At 39.5% G+C, this 19,039-nt stretch overlaps 6 protein-coding genes and 1 long non-coding RNA gene across 8 annotated transcripts; 5 read left to right on the top strand and 2 right to left on the bottom strand.

Moving 5' to 3' along the window:
* Positions 1-1,039: 1,039 nt before the first annotated feature.
* On the top strand, positions 1,040-2,968 carry LOC131288224 (uncharacterized). The gene is made up of 3 exons (XR_009189263.1): positions 1,040-1,103; positions 1,353-1,809; positions 2,828-2,968. It is a non-coding gene; the product is annotated as an uncharacterized LOC131288224 (long non-coding RNA).
* An 887-nt stretch (positions 2,969-3,855) lies between these two features.
* LOC131287669 (DNA-directed RNA polymerases I, II, and III subunit RPABC3) lies at positions 3,856-4,603 on the bottom strand. The gene is made up of 2 exons (XM_058316740.1): positions 4,283-4,603; positions 3,856-4,211 (listed from the first exon to the last, which is right to left on the bottom strand). The coding sequence occupies exons 1-2, from the start codon at positions 4,491-4,493 to the stop codon at positions 3,970-3,972; spliced, it is 453 nt and encodes a 150-aa protein (XP_058172723.1). The 5' UTR covers positions 4,494-4,603; the 3' UTR covers positions 3,856-3,969.
* A 383-nt stretch (positions 4,604-4,986) lies between these two features.
* Positions 4,987-6,309, top strand: LOC131286954 (COP9 signalosome complex subunit 7). 2 transcript variants are annotated; one of them, XM_058315965.1, is made up of 4 exons: positions 4,987-5,246; positions 5,300-5,773; positions 5,844-5,982; positions 6,171-6,309. In XM_058315965.1, the coding sequence occupies exons 1-4, from the start codon at positions 5,049-5,051 to the stop codon at positions 6,188-6,190; spliced, it is 831 nt and encodes a 276-aa protein (XP_058171948.1). In that variant the 5' UTR covers positions 4,987-5,048; the 3' UTR covers positions 6,191-6,309. The 2 variants fall into 2 exon arrangements, with proteins under 2 accessions (XP_058171948.1, XP_058171947.1); XM_058315964.1 differs by having other exon boundaries at positions 6,165-6,309.
* A 2-nt stretch (positions 6,310-6,311) lies between these two features.
* LOC131286952 (maltase A1-like) lies at positions 6,312-8,126 on the bottom strand. Its single transcript, XM_058315962.1, has 3 exons — positions 7,257-8,126; positions 7,086-7,193; positions 6,312-7,011 (listed from the first exon to the last, which is right to left on the bottom strand). Exons 1-3 carry the CDS (start codon positions 8,109-8,111, stop codon positions 6,421-6,423), a joined length of 1,554 nt encoding a protein of 517 aa, XP_058171945.1. The 5' UTR covers positions 8,112-8,126; the 3' UTR covers positions 6,312-6,420.
* Positions 8,127-9,076: 950 nt separating this feature from the next.
* LOC131285973 (maltase 1-like) lies at positions 9,077-11,237 on the top strand. The gene is made up of 4 exons (XM_058314825.1): positions 9,077-10,063; positions 10,124-10,731; positions 10,805-10,860; positions 11,233-11,237. Exons 1-4 carry the CDS (start codon positions 9,242-9,244, stop codon positions 11,235-11,237), a joined length of 1,491 nt encoding a protein of 496 aa, XP_058170808.1. The 5' UTR covers positions 9,077-9,241.
* A 1,234-nt stretch (positions 11,238-12,471) lies between these two features.
* Positions 12,472-14,342, top strand: LOC131286953 (probable maltase). Its single transcript, XM_058315963.1, has 3 exons — positions 12,472-13,536; positions 13,601-14,196; positions 14,261-14,342. The coding sequence occupies exons 1-3, from the start codon at positions 12,475-12,477 to the stop codon at positions 14,340-14,342; spliced, it is 1,740 nt and encodes a 579-aa protein (XP_058171946.1). The 5' UTR covers positions 12,472-12,474.
* Positions 14,343-15,514: 1,172 nt separating this feature from the next.
* On the top strand, positions 15,515-17,569 carry LOC131286054 (ceramide glucosyltransferase). The gene has a single exon (XM_058314917.1). The coding sequence runs from the start codon at positions 16,278-16,280 to the stop codon at positions 17,472-17,474; it is 1,197 nt and encodes a 398-aa protein (XP_058170900.1). The 5' UTR covers positions 15,515-16,277; the 3' UTR covers positions 17,475-17,569.
* The last annotated feature ends 1,470 nt before the right edge of the window (positions 17,570-19,039 follow it).

Genomic DNA, 19,039 nt, shown 5'->3' with positions numbered 1-19,039 from the left:
AATACGTATTATGTAGCACTCGACTGCTTTATACACACTGTCACTACACCAGACATCAGACCATTTACAGAGTTTTTCAGTTAATCAATTCAATTCTCTATGCTTAAACTGAAAGTGATTACTATCCAGGTGGGTTCATCCCAAACAAATCGCCTTGATTTTATTAGAAAAACCCCGCTAACTATTAAGAATAACAGTAACTTTTGAAAATAACTATAACCGAAGAATTGAATACGGTAACAAAACTAGGAACGATTATCAAAAATTTCCTTTATCCAGATATGCAGCTCGAAATAACGTCCTAAAAACGTCATACGTACGAGTAAACGTTCTACTTTCTTGTATGTGGGTCATACCAATTTAGGACATATAGCAGTCATCCTACTTCCTCCTACTTACCATACAAAACTGCTCGATTTTTCTTTCACGTGGGACGTTTTTTAGAACGATTTGCTCGAAATCGCCAAGGCAGCTCGAAATATCGTGCTAAAAACGTCCTACACGCGGAACAAACGTGCTACTTTTTTGTATGGGGGTGAAACAAATGCAGGACATTTTTGAGCAGTCTTTCTACTTTGTCCTACTTCCCATACAAAACTGCTCGATGTTTGTTCCATTTTAGAACGTTTTTAGGACGATTGCTCGAAATCGCCTAGCGGGTTGTTGTGTGCACCGTATTGTTTTGTAAACAATCGGCTAACCTTTTCTGCTCGAAAAAGGTTCGCGAACTCTGCTCGATTCACTTCTTCTTCTTGGCGCAACGACCTCTTGGTCATGCCTGCCCGTTAAGGGCAGTCCTCTCGTACAGGGGAGGGTCCGGTCTCGGTTGGGATTCGAACTCGCTAACGAATCAAACCTGATTCGAATCCATCAAATGGGATTCGAATCTTTAGAATCCGTCCAGGGATCGAATCTTCGAATCTTCCGAGTCCCGATTCTGCCAACACTAATGCCAACACTATGCGGTCAAGCCGAAAAAGCTGTCAAGAATAGGAAACAACAAAATTATTCTCAAAACTAACTTGCTAAATAGTTGCTGGGCGTAGCTGATTTTCCGTGTTCAACAAAATGTGTAAATGTATCGCTGGAACTTGCGTCTGCTGGTAAGTATCCATGTAGTAGACGGTTTTATTTTATTTCCTGCTGCTGATAATGAATCACTACTTCGTCGCTGTCGCAAATTGAAAATTGTATTGATTTTAAATGGAATCATGATAGAGAGTCATTTTACGATTTCAAACACTTATGTTTTAGTCGCTTTATTTTGCAGTACAATTATACGCAACTATAGACATAAAACAGTTTTATAACATCTCAGTTTTTTATTTTTTGTTTTTCTGACTCATTCGCAGCTGCTGCCAGTGCGCAATGAGCATTTTCATTTCATTGCTGTTCGTTTTCATATTGATAGCAGTAGCAGTCTCCGTGGCAATCTACTTTGGCTTATTCAACGTGGACGAAACGGCACCAGGCGTGTCTGATCTAGTCCACAAAACAGGCAACTCTATCAGAGATACTATCAAGGAAAAACTGAACTAACAGAATCCAGAAAGTAACAACGAACATCATTTACATCACGCCTATAAGATTCTCATTAAAAATTATTGAACACATATGCCAAACTAAATAAGGTAAAATACCAACCAGGGAAACCACGACGTTTTTAAACGTTCTAAGTGTATAAGCGTATGCTGCAATCGTACAAAACACAAGTGCTTTAGTCGTCTACGTTATTAAATGGGAGTCATACTAAATTGAACCTGGACACCTCACCGCATCCATTAAACAAAAACAGCGTCACCATACAAGGTAAGTGAATTGAAATAATCCTATACAATAATAGAAAGGTGGATAAAAAACACTTACATTCTCTTCGGCGTCGTTAAAAAATCCAGATGCACTACCGCACAATCCTGAGTCATGTTTATTAGCAAAATTGCAATGACTCACCCGTTCCAACATTGATGAAAACACCTGAAACAATAGCATGTTTGTTGTATCTACTTATGTATGAGTGTAGTAAACATAGCTATGTTATAAATCGAAACTTTTCTAATTCGTTTAATGTGTACTCAAACATTTTCCTTATGCCTTGCCCCACGAAAAGTGGTTCAAGGGCTTCTCGGTCGTCGCGAGTATTCAAGGTTGAATGATGCATGGCCTCAGCTAGTATAACTCGAACAAACTTTGCATACTTTGCACTCCCTCGATAGACACTCGTTAGAAAATACCATCCAACTTGTGTGCGTACCATTACCGCGGTCCGAGTGAATATTTGAAAAAAGTAAAAAATGTACGGCAATTACAGAGGGGATTGTAAAACCTGATCTCGTCCATAGCTACACTCATTCAGTTGTGTTCGTGACTTTTCCGAGAGACGATCGATGGGCTTTACAACTCCATTGTAATGCTGCAAGCTGTTCAGTGTAAATAATCTGCGGGAATATCAAGTTACAAGTATTTCATGAAGATCAACCCCAGAAATTCATAATGTGTCATTGCGGAACTATCATCGTTTGGTAATGCAAATTTCGTGTTTCTATTAGTAACATCGTTGTAGGAGAAAAAATACCCCACAATGTAATAACGATTTGAGAAAAAAAAGTAATTTTCGATAGAAATTAATCATCCTCTTTTAAATGAATTATTTAACCCAGAGTATTGTCGCGATTCAACTACTACATCGAATGTAACTGATTGAATTTTGCTAGAATGTTCTAACAAAGCGACTATTATTGGATTGGTTGAGGAATGCTGGATGGCTTACCATGATATTACTTGTGATCAAGGGTTGCTACTAAAAGTTAACTTGTTCTTTTATTTTAAGCTGCATAACCTTTGCCATTGCCATAGCGGTAGCGATATACTATGGCGTGATTCACGTTGACGAGTCTGCGTCGGATGCAATCAAAGACGCTGGATCGAAAATAAAGCATTCCATAAAAGATGGCTTGAAAAAGCTCGATGACGATTAATTTCATTCACGAATAGAGAAGCCCCCCTAATATGTAAGTCAGATACCTACTGAAATTCAACCGAAAACGACGTCTACAATAAACCAATGTAAGCAACACAATGTATGCTGGAAACGTATTTAATTTTTTAATGATCTTTTTTCTATATTTCAGGTACCGACCAACAACTATTGCTCCAAATATAAACTACACTCATGAAATAAAAAATGATGAATATTCCCCACTGCAGTACTCCACTATGCATTGATATGTAACGAATCTCATAAATCGTTAATTCATAAGGGGATGAAGCTTTTTATATCAATTTTTTTACCTACTGAAGTTTAAATAAAAATATGATATAGTGCTCAATCCCGGGTTTCCTTGTAATAAAAGCTTATTCATTATGTTTGTATGGATGACACTGACCATATTTTTCCGTGTATAACGACCACAAAAACAAAATTGTTTTTAATGTTAATGAAATTTTTGTTTCTAATTTTTGTCAGTTGCAACAATGTTATACATGTTTTGACCTCCACTCTATGATCGCATCAAAAAGTTACTACCCGTGAATAACGACCCATCCAATCCGACTATCATCATTTTTGAACTAATCCGGGGTCAGCTTTTTAACAGGTTCCGCATTCGGATATTCTGATCAAACAAAAACAGCCTAGCCAGATTAGTTCACACCAATTCACCGTACTGCCAAGTGCATTTGTCATAGGCAAAATGAAACCCATCTACTATTAATGTATGAAATTGCATTTCACAATGCAATGTTTAATTAAACGCAGTGCAGAAGTACGTATTTATCTAAAAGTGTACATATTTGTTCGACATACCATATATAGTATTACCCTCTAGTTCATTCTCTTAGTTATTTTATTAATAACTGTTAATTTTGAATAGTATTTGCCATCATAAAATAAGAGTAAAAAAGCGTGCGATCAATAACGAAATATGTTTGTATTTCACACAAATCCATTGTGTACGTTTCATGATAGGGAGCTTAAAATGCCAACTTTTTCATTAACAAAAACATATTTTGATCGATTTCGAACCCATGTAAATTGTTTGCATCACCTTGTAGCCTCATTAACAGACCACCAAAGGAAACGTATGCGGATAGCCGGTTGGAAGATTCCGTCTGTGAATCATCTCCCTCGATCCTGTAAACTTTCCCGAACATCACGTATTCGAAGCTATCAGCCCGAGATCCTTCGATTTCCGCAGCGTTATATTCCATACTCGCTATAGGTTATAAAAATGTGTTAATCGCTATAGAAATATTCAATTCAAGCATTACAAAACTTCTAACATACCTGCTGTACCGTCCTCGTGTAACGTTGTGGCCAGAACAAGGCGGAATTTGTCTCCCAGTTCCATCGGATACAACCACGAATTGATGTCTAATATAAGATCCATTTTGAACGACTCTGATTCGCAATGCAACCGACTGACTCGATCAAATTTTTTGCCTTCCGGGTCCATATCTTTCACGTTGAAAATGTCCTCAAATAATATGCCCGACATTGCTTACTGTATGCACACTAATGTCGAAGAATTGGGGTATACTTCTGTAGCTTTCTGAAGCTGATGATATGGAAAAAGGCGGCACGTGCAGTCCGTTGAAAACACTTATAAGCGTTCGTTTTGGTAACACAGCATGCGAAACTAGCGATTATCGCTTGACTCGTTTGTTTACCGGCGCGTCTTTATTTCGACGTTTCCGCTTGGAAACATGCCAATGTGACAGATCGGTGAGTTTACACCTAGGCGGGACAAATATGTAATGCAACCTTTTAAATCATTGTTATTTAAAGCATTGGTGATAAAGTAAAGCATGTGATAAAAATTGAACTCGTTCTAGCAAATATTTTGGAATCGGATATTTCTATCTTGTGCATTTGTGAAAAAATGGATTGAAGTAAATAGAGAAAACAGTCACAGTCGCCAAATGGAACTCTAAAGTCTCTACTCTAAACACAAGGCTCATTCGTCTAGAACTGTCAATGGTTAATTACCTACCTGTGACAAAAAAGAAGAGCTCTAAGCAAATCGAATCAAAGCCTTTATAGAAACTGAAAAATGGCACCAGAACTCTCCAATTTCGACTACGATTCATCAGCCCATCAACAATACTCTGCACACAATCCGATCGAGCAGTACGTTCTTCTGGCCAAGGGTGCTAAAGGAGCTGCCTGCTTAGAGCTTATCAAGCAGGTTCTGGAGGCGCAGGGTGTTTATGTATTTGGTGAACTGCTGGCTATGCCTAACATAGAAGAGGTAAATGTAACATTTTTACCTTCACCAAAATCTAACAATCTCCATTCCTCCAGCTCCAAAATGGCACGAATGCCAGCTACTACAATACTCTAAACCTATTTGCGTATGGAACTTACCGTCAGTATCGGGAAAACGAAGCTCAACTGATCCAACTTACACCGCCAATGCGCAAAAAAATACAGCATCTTACAATCGTGTCATTGGCCATCAAGAGCAAATGCATCCCATATAGTGAACTGCTTGACGAGCTAGATATCAAAAACGTCCGTGTCCTAGAAGATTTGATAATCGAAGCCATTTACGCTGACGTCATTCACGGGAAAATAGATCAGAAGAACAAGCAATTGGAAGTAGACTATGCCATCGGTCGGGACATTCGCAAAGGAAATATAAAGCAAATCGTATCCACGCTCCAAGAGTGGAGTGATTCTTGTGAAACCATATTATCTTGTCTCGAAGCTCAAATAAATCGGGCCAATACTGAAAAGCAGAAGCGCATCAAACATAAGGAAGCCATCGAACAAGAGGTAAGTTATTGTATTCAGAGGTTCTGAAAGACTGCTGAACACAATAAATAATTTAAAAAATATGTTTTAGATTGCAAATTTAAAAAAAGCTATCAAGACACAAGCCGTTGAATCCGATGAAGCTATGGCTACCGATGCCTGTCGAGAAGTTGTAGGAGGGCTTGATCTTCGGAAAAAATCCACCAAATCCAAAAGCCTGAAAGGTTGCGGTAAGTCCTGGTTTAAAAATTTTCCGTAAGCTAAATGGTTAGCGATAAAATGATATGCTGGCGTTATTCAAACGCTTACTCATATGCCTAAGCTAGTTTCTGTAATTTTTCTTCCATTTTTTCCACTTTGTTTAATTGTCTTTTTATTTTCATTTTTTTTTTATATCTATCTTATTTGAAAGGTACAGGCAAATCAGGTTCGAAATGAATAGCAAAAGCATGCACAAAGCAGTCACAGGCATATCGTGGGATTGTCTTTCGTTTTTTTCCTATACGTTTTTGTTTATATTTTCAATACAAATTCAGAAACTGTAAGAAAAAACTTAATATACCATGTTCATCAAAAGCATAAAATCAGTAACTTTTTAATATCCGAAAAAACTTATTTCAGTATTGAAGCTTGGACTATTTTGGAGCAAAAGTATTTAACTTGATTTTTCAAATTTGAATAACTTGTGGTTGCAATGTAACCTCGTATGCCAACAGTACAAATGATTCTTTTGCATTAATTATAACATTATGTACCGTAACAAGCTCCATCGCTTTATGCAGCGAAGATACAGATACTATGACATAGAATGCAACTTCGACTTTTGATTCATATTTCGTAAGGTCTACAACCATTTCGTGATTTCCGAGGTTGGCGATTGTGTATACATAACTAAACTTGTTTTCATTTTCAAATTGTCGTAAAATAATGAAAACATTGCCTTCAACAAAAGTTTTGAAATCGGGGGACTTTACACTTATTGATCTTTTTAGCTTAGTGAGATTTCGGTACACAAAGAGATGGCTTTCTAATTCATTGAGTTGCTTCTGGACATTCACTTCGGTAAAGTTTGGGGCGACAGGAAGCCATGTATGATTCCCGGTAGAAAATCCAGCATTTTTTGTAGAATCCCACTGGAAGGGGGTTCGTTCGGGATCCCGTGTTGTGTACTGATATTTTTCTGGACCAGCATTGCAGGCTGCTGGATCCACTGTATCGTTGTATGATATCCATACATCGTCCATGCCGATTTCCTCACCCTAAAGAAAATGGAAACGATGTTCGAAAAATGTAAAACGACATTTCATTTTTGGTTTAAACAAATCCTACTTACATTGTATGTAACGCTTACTCCTGGTAGAGAAAGTAGTATCATGTTCATGATATCAATCATATCATTTCCGAACCTGCTGGCCACGCGGTGTTGGTCGTGATTTCCCAGCTGAAACCATAGAAGCTATTTGTTGAAAAAGAACATCAAACTGGACACCTTACTAATATTTACCACCCAATTCGGCACAACTGAATTCAGTTTTGGCATATGTTCAAGCCAATACTCGATTGTGCTTTGCAGTTCTATCGCCGACATGTTCTGTTTTAGATCCGTGATTAAATGAAAGTTGAAAGGGATTTGAGCACCTGGAACAGTGTCATTACCATAGTATCTCATTACAATTTCAATTGGAGAATATGTTTCTGCCATTATTATTCGTTCTCGTCCACCATGTTCCTGCTGAAATTGATCAGTAACGGCGCGCCATTGATAAACCATATCGAGTGTTTCATTGCGATCTTGTGTGAAAATATGTACTAGATAACCCGGGTCCTCAGGATCGTTTGTATTTCCGCTTAGTGGTTCATCTGGGTACTGTCCATTGACGTCCTTCGCCACTTCGAACAGAGTCGGTACAGCGTCTATGCGATATCCTGCTACACCACGAGCTAACCAAAATCGCATCACTTCTTTCATCGCCTCCACGACAGCTGGGTTACGATAGTTAAGGTCAGGCTGTTTGATTGAAAATTGATGCAAGTAGTACTCCTTTCGCAGCTCACTCCATTGCCAGGCACTACCCCTAAAAAAGCTAACCCAGTTACTTGGGGGAAGGGGTCGTGCAGATTTATCCCCCGGATGAGGACGTCCCGGATGCCACACGTAAAAATTTTCATATTCTGGGTCACGCATCTCAGACTTTTTGAACCACTTATGCTCATCACTGGTGTGATTTGGTACGAAATCCAATATAACTGCCAATCCACGTTCGTTCGCTGCAGCTACCAACGCATCAAAATCATCCAAAGTTCCATATTCTGGTTGAATGGTTAAATAATCTGAAATGTCGTACCCGAAGTCGGCCATAGGAGACTTGAATATTGGAGATAGCCAAAAACCATCAATACCATTGTCGCGCAGATAGTCAAGTCGCTTCATAATGCCCCGCAGATCGCCTATTCCATCACCATTGCTATCCATGAACGATCGTGGGTAGATTTGATAAAACACGCCTGATTTCCACCAACAACTCTGGCTAGGGTCACTTTTGTCGACATCGTGGTTTGATTTCTCCAAACTGAAAGCACTACTTTGGCCTGCTAACAAGAGAACCACCGTGAGGTTGCACCACCGAGAAGGAATATTCAACATTGCACAGAAACGGTGCGCAACAGACAGTGCACCAAGAAGTACTATTGCGTCTTTCATAGGGATTATCAGTTGGGACTATTTTTAGAATCCAATTCTTTGCACGCAGGGCAACGCCCGCTCGTTACATGGACTACGCTGTGACGCGCTTTGAAGCTCAGCAAATTCATGAATCATAATGTATGCCTAATGCATGCCGATGTTCAAACGAACATGATTTGTGAGTAATTGAATCACGGATTGTTCAATATTTTGAACCATTCTTACTGTAAATTTTAGGGATAAGTGACACTTTTAATGATTAATTGCTTGCTGAAAAATAAATGGAAGGTTATCCACTATTTATTTTTCCATTCAATGCTTGATTACTCTGTGGGAATGCTGTGTGGGTTACTGTGGGAATTATCGAATGTTCTTAGGGGAGAACTTCATTCGTGAAGAGCATGGCAAATAAATGATAGCGCCCTTGCTACTCTCCTTATCGTAATAAGCACTAACAGTGCACGTGTTTCCTCAAGTATAAAAGGCACTATCATTTCGCCAAGGACAGTTTTTAGTAATTTTTCAAACGAGGCAGTTGTGTAGTTTTTTTCTTTGCCAATAAAATGACCCGCAACCGTTGGGGTGTTCATCTCTGTTTCGCAGGACTAGTCATACTCGTGTTGCCATCAGTGAAGGCCCAGAAAGATTGGTGGGAAACAGCCAGTTTTTATCAAATCTATCCACGATCCTTCCAAGACAGCAACGGCGATGGAATCGGCGATCTTAACGGTATAACAAGCCGCCTACCATACCTCAAGTCGTTAGGTATAACAGCCTTCTGGCTTTCCCCAATCTATCCTTCACCGATGGCCGACTTCGGATACGATATTTCCAATTTTACTGATATTCATCCGAGTTTCGGAACATTGGACGATTTTAAGCGGATGGTAGAGGAAGCCAAAAAACTGCAGCTTCGTGTTATTCTTGACTTTGTGCCAAACCACTCCAGTGACGAGCATGAGTGGTTCAAGAAAAGCGTCAAACGTGAGGCTGGTTTTGAGGATTACTACGTTTGGCATGATCCCAAACCTGGCAAGGATCGCGAACCTCCAAACAATTGGGTTGCTGCTTGGTATGGATCTGCCTGGGAGTGGAATGAGGAAAGACAACAATATTATTTGCATCAATTCCACAAGAAACAACCTGATCTTAACTACCGCAATCCGGTAGTCGTACAGACTATGAAAGATGTGCTTCGTTTTTGGTTGGATCAAGGCGTGGATGGTTTTCGGATCGATGCTGTTCCTTGGTTGTTCGAAACAATCGGCTTTCCTGATGAGCCTCTGAGTGGAGAAAGCAGCGATCCACTTAGCCAGAACTACCTTAGACACATTTACACCTTGGACCAACCTGAAACGGTAGATATGGTGTATCAGTGGCGCGAAGTGATGGACCAGTACAAAACGGATCATAATAGCACAACAAAAGTGCTTATGACTGAGGCTTGGTCAGCTTTGGATGTTGTAAAAACGTATTTCAATGATAGTAACAATCGCCAAGGCTCTCAGATGCCCTTCAATTTCCAGTTGATCTTGCGTCTCGATATGAATTCGAAAGCTATAGACTTCAAAACGGTCATAGACTCATGGCTTGAGATTGTTCCTCCAGGACATACAGCAAACTGGGTGGTAAATCTTTGATCCTTTTTAATTTGAATGTTAAACAAAACTGTAATCATATATTTTTAGCTTGGAAACCACGACAAGCGCCGCGTTTCGTCTCGAATGGGTGGAGATCACATGGTAGACATAATGGCTATGATACAATTCATCTTACCAGGAATAACGGTAACGTATCAGGGCGAAGAAATTGGTATGCACGATGTCGATATCTCTTGGGCTGAGACCCAAGATCCTGCTGCATGCCAACTAACAGAAGAAACATACCAAGAAGGAACCCGCGATCCGTCTAGAACTCCGTTCCAATGGGATACAACAGCTAACGCCGGTTTTACAAATGCATCTGTCATACCATGGCTACCACTTGCGGCCGACTATCCCTCGATAAATGTTCAAGTTCAAGAAGATACGACACAAAACAGTCATCTGAAGGTATATAAGGAGCTTATGAATCTACGAGGTACGAACACACTTATTTGGGGATCGTACAAATCACAAGTTCTGGGCAGCAACGTTTTGGCAATTTTACGTTCATTCCCAAATGATGATCGTACTTATGTCGCACTAACTAACATTGGCTCTACGCTAGAAACTATCGATGCTACCACTTTGGATAGTTCGCTTCCTGCTGAGTTAGTATTCCGTGTGGTTGGAATATCCTCAAATCATGCTGCAGGGTAAGTAATGATGCTTTTTCGATTATCACCTAGAAGATCATTTAAAAAATACCCTTTTTTATTTAATCGATAGAGAGACTATTACAACCTCCAACATACAACTACAACCTTATGAAGCGATAGTGTTGAGTAATAGAGCAGGCAATATAGTTTCCAATGCTGTTATAATCATAATGCCAATATTTTTGTTTGCAGTGATTGTGAGGTATTGATGAAATGTTTTCTTACTTTAAATAAAGATATGTCTATGCGTTTTTCGCCAATGAATCCCAATTTTATTTTATTGCTTGGCGTTGATATTTTTGTGTGGTATAGTATAGTTTATTTTATTACTTAGCGTTCATTTTTTTTGTGCTGTGTGGTTCAGTATGTGTTCAAACATAAAATATGGTCACTAATAATAAAAAACTGGAAAATTTGCTCTTTGTTTTATATTATTTTGTTAAATAGAAAATTACATTAAATTGTTTTAATTTTTTTGTTTTTTCTTTGTCTCCCTAGTCTGACGTATTTTTTTTAAATTTATTTATTTTAAAGAATAACTTAAATAAGGAAAAGGTTTTCTGTTTGATTTTAAGTAATGTTAGGTTGGATTTTAAAAAGACTTTTTTTAGATATACAGGATTTGATGAAAATGGCTGTAAAGTTTATAACAAAGGATCATTTAAGTAAACGTAGCAAAGCCCTTCATTGAATGATTGGTAATGTTGCTAAATAGAAGGAACTCTTATCAGATAGCAAATCATGATGAATGTCTTCAAAGCATGCTGCAAGGTATGTAATGATGCTTTTTTCAATTATCACCTAAAAGATCTTCTAAATAATTCCTTTTTTATTGTTCTTTAAGGAGCCCACTACAGCCAAAACACACATATACAACCTTAATAAGTATTGGTGAGTAACAACGGAGCAACCAACGTACGCAGAAAGTTTTACTGTTCTTCTTGTTTATATCATTACTATTGTTTTTCAATAAATGTATAATGGGAAACAGTGTATAGACCAGGGGTCGACAAAGTCCGGTTCACCAACTGATATTATCCGGCCCGCAAGAAAACTTCAGTACTTCATGCAAAAAGTGTTTAGTTTATTTACTTGCCGAAAAAGAAGATTAAAATTGTTGAACGAGGTGTTCCTATTACATGTAGAAAAATAATCGAAATTCAACGAAAATAAGTATGAAATTGTTTAAAAAATTTTATTCATTTTCCCTTTTACCAAAATGCCTAATGTAAAAATATATTTTTTGTATACCCTTAATAACATTTCTTATGAAAACAATCTTCAGGACAAATTGTAATGCAAAAATAAAAATATCTTTAAATTCGTACCGAAAAATAACATAGAATGTTAATTTGTTAGTGAGAGAAAAAATCTCTCAAGTATGTAAAGATATAAAAACGTGGACCTCAAAAAAACAATTATCATGTTGTTTGCTTTGAAAGTAGGGCCAAGTTTATTAAGTCATGCCCTCAATAAAAAAACCAACCGCCCATTGAACGAGGCGAGCAAACCAAACTTGATTCGTTTTCTATACATAGGCAAACATCTTCGAAGTAATCGAGTGTTGAACAATATTGACATTATTACTATTTTGTTCGCCTTCAAACAAATACTCATCGTAATCAACAATTCCCACTACCGGACCACAGTTTAGATCAGAAACCGGAAGCCGAACTCATATAAAAGTAAACGCCAGGAGGTACTCAAAGCTGTAGTCGTACTGGTTGTGGCTTGGTGAAAATGTGGAAAATTCTTTCTATTGCTGTTGTGTTGTGCGTCTCTGCCGTTGTCGCCGACGAGCACTGGTGGCAGCATGCCAATTTTTATCAAATCTATCCGAGATCGTTCAAAGACAGTGACGGCGACGGAGTGGGAGATTTACGAGGAATTATGGAAAAAGTAACCTATTTGCGCCACGAACTTGGTGTCGATGCAATTTGGTTGTCCCCGATTTTCAAATCGCCTATGGCAGACTTTGGATATGATATCTCCGACTTTCGAGATATCCATTCAGAGTTCGGCACGGTTTCGGATTTGGAAGCCCTAGCTCAAAAATGCACAGAAGAAGGTCTTAAACTTATATTGGACTTTGTTCCCAACCACAGCAGTGACGAGAGTGAGTGGTTTCAAAAATCAGCAAGTAACGATTCAACCTACAGTGATTATTACGTGTGGCATGAGGGAAAAATACTGGACAATGGAACTCGAGTGCCGCCATCAAATTGGATTAGCGTTTTTCGCGGGCCAGCATGGGAGTGGAATGAGCAGCGTGGAGCGTACTATTTGCATCAGTTCCTAGTGAAGCAACCTGATCTCAACTATCGTCACCCGGCATTGGTAGAAGAAATGAAGGAAGTACTGAACTTCTGGCTGGAAAAGGGAGTACATGGTTTTCGGATTGATGCCGTGCCTTATCTATTTGAATCCTTGCCAGTAAATGGAGTGTACCCGGATGAAGTAAAAAGCGGCACTACTGACGACCCGGACAATCCGAACTATTTGATTCATACGTATACTCAAAATTTGGATGAAACATTCGATATGGTTTACCAATGGAGAGCAGTAGTAGATGAGTATAAGCAGCTCCACAACACAGAAGATATAGTTTTGATGGCCGAAGCCTACACCCCTTTAGATAACATCATTCGCTTGTTCGGCAACGCTATTTCTGAAGGAGCACATATTCCATTCAATTTTGAAGTCCTGAGCAATACTTTCAAGGATACCACCGGAAAGCAGTTCTACGACAACATCAACCGATGGCTTACTGTTGTGCCATCAAATCGCTTTTCAAATTGGGTGGTAAGAAACAGTGTTTACTTCAAGCTAAAATGCACAATCTAACCACAATTTTTTGTTTATACAGCTTGGAAATCACGATAACCGACGAGTATCGTCTCGGTTGGGGGTGGCACGTGCAGATTTGTATCAAATAGCGCTAAACGTACTCCCTGGCATTGCTGTAACATATAACGGAGATGAGTTAGCGATGGAAGATGTGTACATTTCGTGGGATGACACTATCGATCCTGCGGCATGCAATTCTAACCCCAAAGATTATTTGCTCTATAGCCGGGATCCAGCTCGAACTCCCTTCCAGTGGGATGATTCCATCAGCGCTGGGTTCTCCACTAATCGCACAACGTGGCTGCCAGTGGCATCAAACTATAAGACCCTTAACTATAAGGCACAAAAAGCCGCACCGCGTTCGCATGTGAAAATATTCAAGGCTCTTTTGCGATTGCGCAAACAGCGCACACTACGCGAAGGAACAATGGAGATGCAAATGATCGATGATAACATCATTGTCATCAAGCGCCATCTAGACACCGTGAGCACTATTGTGGCCGTGTTAAACTTCAACAAAATCACAAAGAACATTAAACTATCAGCGGTTTTTACCGGGCTCCCAGCTGCCTTTGAAGTGATTACCTCATCGTTGCAAACCAATTACATCGACGGGTTAGTAGCATATACTTAGTTAGGTGTTGGAGACAACAAATTATTATTTTTGTTTCTATTACAGATCTATTGTGGGTAGAGATGAAATCGCGTTGCCCGCGGATGCCGCAATCGTCTTGGAAGGCAGCACATCAAATGGTGTATAAAATGAAATGTTGTTTGTGGCAATTATTACTAGAAAATCATCACAATTATTTACAAAATTTATTCTTGCTGTACTACCTGCATATGATGCACTCGCTTACAGGTTACAAAACCACAAGAACATAGTAATTGAATAAATACTTAGACGGTGGTAGTAAACTTTATGAGACTCAACGCTAGCCTTAATTACTATATCACAGACAAATTATTCAAACCGCAAAGTTATTTTTTTAAATTAGCTGAATAACATGTATCTGCTAGACAGTTATGAGGCCGAAAATAGACGGGCAAACATATAACATATGTTTCCAACAAATATGTACTGCAGGTCCACCTTACTTCAAGTTACTTAAGTAATTACCATTGAAAACTAACAAGAATGTCCACCGTACTTTCAAAGTCATGAATGCAGTCATTTCAAACCATCTTTCGCATTCGTCGAATGAGGGGATGCAAACGTCACTTTGACGTTTGACGACTCACCAATGGATCACTGAGAGTGGTACAAAGCAGAGCGTTGTGAACAATCTAAACAAATTTCAACCTGCAAAATCTCCGCTTCCGTCAAGCGAATCGTGAGTCATTCACCGTCATCGTTCGTTTGGTTGTGCCTTTGTTGCTAGTCCATAACAGGGGTCCTAAAACAAATTACATGGGATGGATCTGGCCGAGGTTTTCGATTGAGGTGAGAAGAATGGTGTTTTCAACATGAACAGCTATTATTTCAATACTAGCTTGTGAAACAGCGGCCAGCCTCCAGTGCACAGTAAACTGGCGTGTGCCCTTCCTAAGCAGAATGAAAACAATTCATAAGACTGTCCGAGCCTGCGTGAATTCATACCCGCCAGTCCAACTTAGTTTAGGGTGGGCGGTAGCGCTACCGTAGAAAACATTGTTGAAGCCATCATATTCCTATATTCGATGGTTACGGCCAACAGTTGAGCGATAGATCATGTGATTATTCGAGCGAAACAGATAAAAGTGTACCGATCAGCAATCGCCCATAGGCTTCTAGGGTTGAGTTTACTTTTGTGACATTATCATATACCTTATCGCTCAGCTGGTACGCTATAGCTGGATCGAAAGATTATAACCGGTCTTATTCCTCGTGCTCTGTTTCATACGAGTGACTATTTTCTAAGAGATCATTTGGTTACTTCTTTTCTACAGATAGCAACTCCGCAGTGCCGAAGAAAGGGGGAAATAAAACCACTGCTTCAATTGCCAGCGGCAGCACTAACAACATTCCATCTATAACCCGCACCATCTGATAAGAGCAGAGGGTCATCGATTGACCTACACACGGAGTTACAAAGATCGGCCACTCTTCGTTTCATCAATTATGAAACCCGAATCTTGCCAAACGGTATAAAATTGAATATTCGGTGAAACAACATAAACCAATCGCGTTGGTCCTAATGTGTTCATGAAAGGGGTTACTTGGATTGCATCGCTAGCACGTCATGCTAAAGGCTCCATGGTGATTCGGTAATAAACCTTCCAGGTCAGTGTCGGAATGCAGCGATACAGTGACAGCTACACATCGGCATCGTTTCTGTTATCGCTACCGTTGTATTCGTCATCGTGGGCTTTATCAGCATCAGCAGTACATCACTCCAAAATGCTTCCCTCCATCTTCTACGGCTACTGACTGCTAGATTGCTGCATTAACGCGTCGTCCGCCGAGATTTGAAAAGGTCCAAGTGACTCACCGACCGAAAATAAGCGATCTCTAGTCTCCTTGTCAGCTGACGATATGATTATCCGTTCTCTTATGGTATTGCGAGAAAGATAACACTTTCGAATAGCACCACCAAACCGAAAGATTCACGAAGTTGTAAGTGTAGAACGGGTGTTTAAAGCAGTCCAAAATTGCGAGCATAGTGTGACATTTAACTCACGAAAAAGGAAGTGTAGAACTGTACCATCATGAAACAATGTCACCGACGATGATAACCATCATACACTGTTTGGCTATCGGGATCCTGATATTCTGGTGTGGTAAATGGATCATCCACCTAACCGCCATCACCTACGGAAAGGTGAAACTACACAAGAAAGCCTCTCAGCAGCCACGCGAAACGCCATACCCATCAGTTTCGATACTAAAACCACTGATGGGAGTTGATCCAAATCTGCAAAGTAATCTAGAAACGTTTTTCCTCATGGACTACCCAGTGTATGAGCTTCTGTTTTGCATCGAGTCGTCTGACGACCCGGCCGTAGAAGTGGTCAATCGGCTGTGCAATAAGTATCCCAACATCGAAGCAAAGCTACTCGTCGGAGGGTCAAATGTCGGAGTCAATCCAAAGATAAATAATCTCTACCCAGGCTATGTGGAAGCCCGCCATGAGCTGATCATGATTTCAGATGCAGGCATTCGAATGAAGAGCGACACGCTTACAGACATGGTGAATCACATGACGGAAAAGGTCGGGCTGGTCCATCAGATGCCGTTTGTATGCGACCGAGAAGGATTTGCGGCGGCTTTTGAGAAGATATACTTTGGGACAGTGCAGTCTCGTATCTACCTTTGTGCCGATCTGCTCGGGATAAACTGTCATACTGGAATGTCCTGTCTGATGCGCAAAGACGTATTGGACCAGCTGGGTGGTGTGCAGGCTTTCGGATGCTACCTGGCGGAGGATTTTTTTCTCGCGAAAGCCTTCCACGATCATAACTGGAAGCTCACCATCAGTAGCCAGCCAGCTTGGCAGAACTCGGGCATTTGTGATATTAGCAGCTTTCAAGCTAGGCTTACTCGCTGGGCAAAGCTGCGCGTGGCTATGGTGCCAACCACCATTCTTCTAGAGCCGATGTCGGAATGCATCATCGTCGGTATGTTCGCATGCGGGGCCGCCAAAGTACTCTTCCGGTGGAATCCATTAGTGTTTTTCCTCATACATACGCTCGTCTGGTTCCTGTCCGATTGGATCTTGCTGTCGATTATTCAGAACGGGCCACTCCCGTTCAACAAGTTCACCTTCTTCATCGGCTGGGCATTTCGTGAGATCAGCGGACCGTATCTGTTCTTCAACGCATTATGGAATCCAGCCATCAGATGGCGCACGCGTGTCTACAAACTCGCTTGGGGAGGTGTAGCGTACGAACTAACATCTCAAATTAAATCGTAATTTTTAAACAGTTCGTTACGTAACCGAAGGTAGCTTTTTATCTTTTCATATTTGTCATATTCCTGCTGCATTTTGTAATTCCTCCATTCACGTCTCTTCCTTTTCCCGCTCATAACTATAGATACGCAAATAACATGGAAAATCCCTAGACCGATCCGATATTTCAAGAAATCCTCGTTATGCTTGTAGTTTCAAAAGCTGTTAGTTAACTTTCACCTTCATTGTTTGCTTTGCGTTGTGTGTACTGTTAATAATTTATAGTTTGCTAAAACTAGCAAAATCATACGTCACCAATTTTATGTTCATAAGCGGGCGTTTAAAGCAGATAGAGGGGTGGTCCCGCCCGTTGAACATAGTTCAGAGTTACGCGAGAGTTAACTATGCCAATCCTAAGCTTTTTTGCATACTCCAGGGTAACGAAATTCAAAACAGGACGCTTAAAAATGGAAACGTTGTCTGTAGGATATTTTTGTTTAATTTTTCACTGTACATAATATTTATAATCATTGCGAAAACTATCGAGTAAGCTGAAATAAACCATGGAAAAAGTGACAAAAAACACGAGAAATGAGAGTCGTGAACATGAGTAATAAAATAAGCGGCAAAAAGTGCGGTGAAAATGGATTACATGAATTGGATTGGACGTTATTGAGAAATGCATTCTATAAATAAGCAGTCATCGTCATGTGTGCTTAATACATGAACCCTTCTTGACGCACAATCGAAACGAAGTATCATTACGAGTGTTATCAGCTTCATTTAACCGGAGGACAGTTCTTTTTTTGAGGATGATCATTGCTATCAAATATGGTAATGCTTTTTTCAGCAACGCTTCGTGCGGCCATTGACGAAACAGAAAAAAGGTCAATTTATGTGGTAATGTCCTGAAAATTGATAAGAAAGGAGAATCTAGTCCAATAAATTAGGTTCCAGTTTTGACGCTCAAACTGATAATAATGTATGCTGCATTTAACAAAATTTAATTTTCGTCTGACGGAAATGATATTTTAGCGATAGCCATGGGTGGTGATTAAGCGAGATTTAAATACTTTTCTAGGCCTTATTTATTGAATTTTAGTCTACTTAAAAGCCTTAAATGTCTACTTCATCCAACGAAACCACAAACACGTTCTTATCTTTGAGTCAAATTATCCTGCTTAAAATATTATCGCACATTTTTCTTATAAAATGTCTATATTGTTCTTGTTATTATCCACTCTTAGTTACGGTAATTAAAATTTATTTTTAATGATGTTTACCCTGTATCACTGGTCTAGGAACTTAAGATTTTTTCACTGTAAAAAATAAAATAAAATTAGAAGTTTTTTCGCAGGGTAAAATAAATGTGTAAAGTTAAATTTGATGGAGAAATTCTTTCATATCATGTGATAGTTGATATAGTATTTGTCTTGCCGTTGTTTGCGATCAAAATAACTTTCTTTTAAGGAGCTGATAGTGGCTTATTAATAAGCTTATAATAATCAATTAAAACTAAAATTGTTCAAACAAACTGTCTGCTAGTTTCAGCCAATTTGAATTATGATCCAAATTTTCGTTTGATGGTA

The sequence above is a fragment of the Anopheles ziemanni genome, chromosome 3 (assembly GCF_943734765.1).
Source record: "Anopheles ziemanni chromosome 3, idAnoZiCoDA_A2_x.2, whole genome shotgun sequence".
Taxonomy (NCBI): domain Eukaryota; kingdom Metazoa; phylum Arthropoda; class Insecta; order Diptera; family Culicidae; genus Anopheles; species Anopheles ziemanni.
Note: the sequence above shows the minus strand (reverse complement) of the source record. Positions and strands in the feature narration are given on the sequence as shown.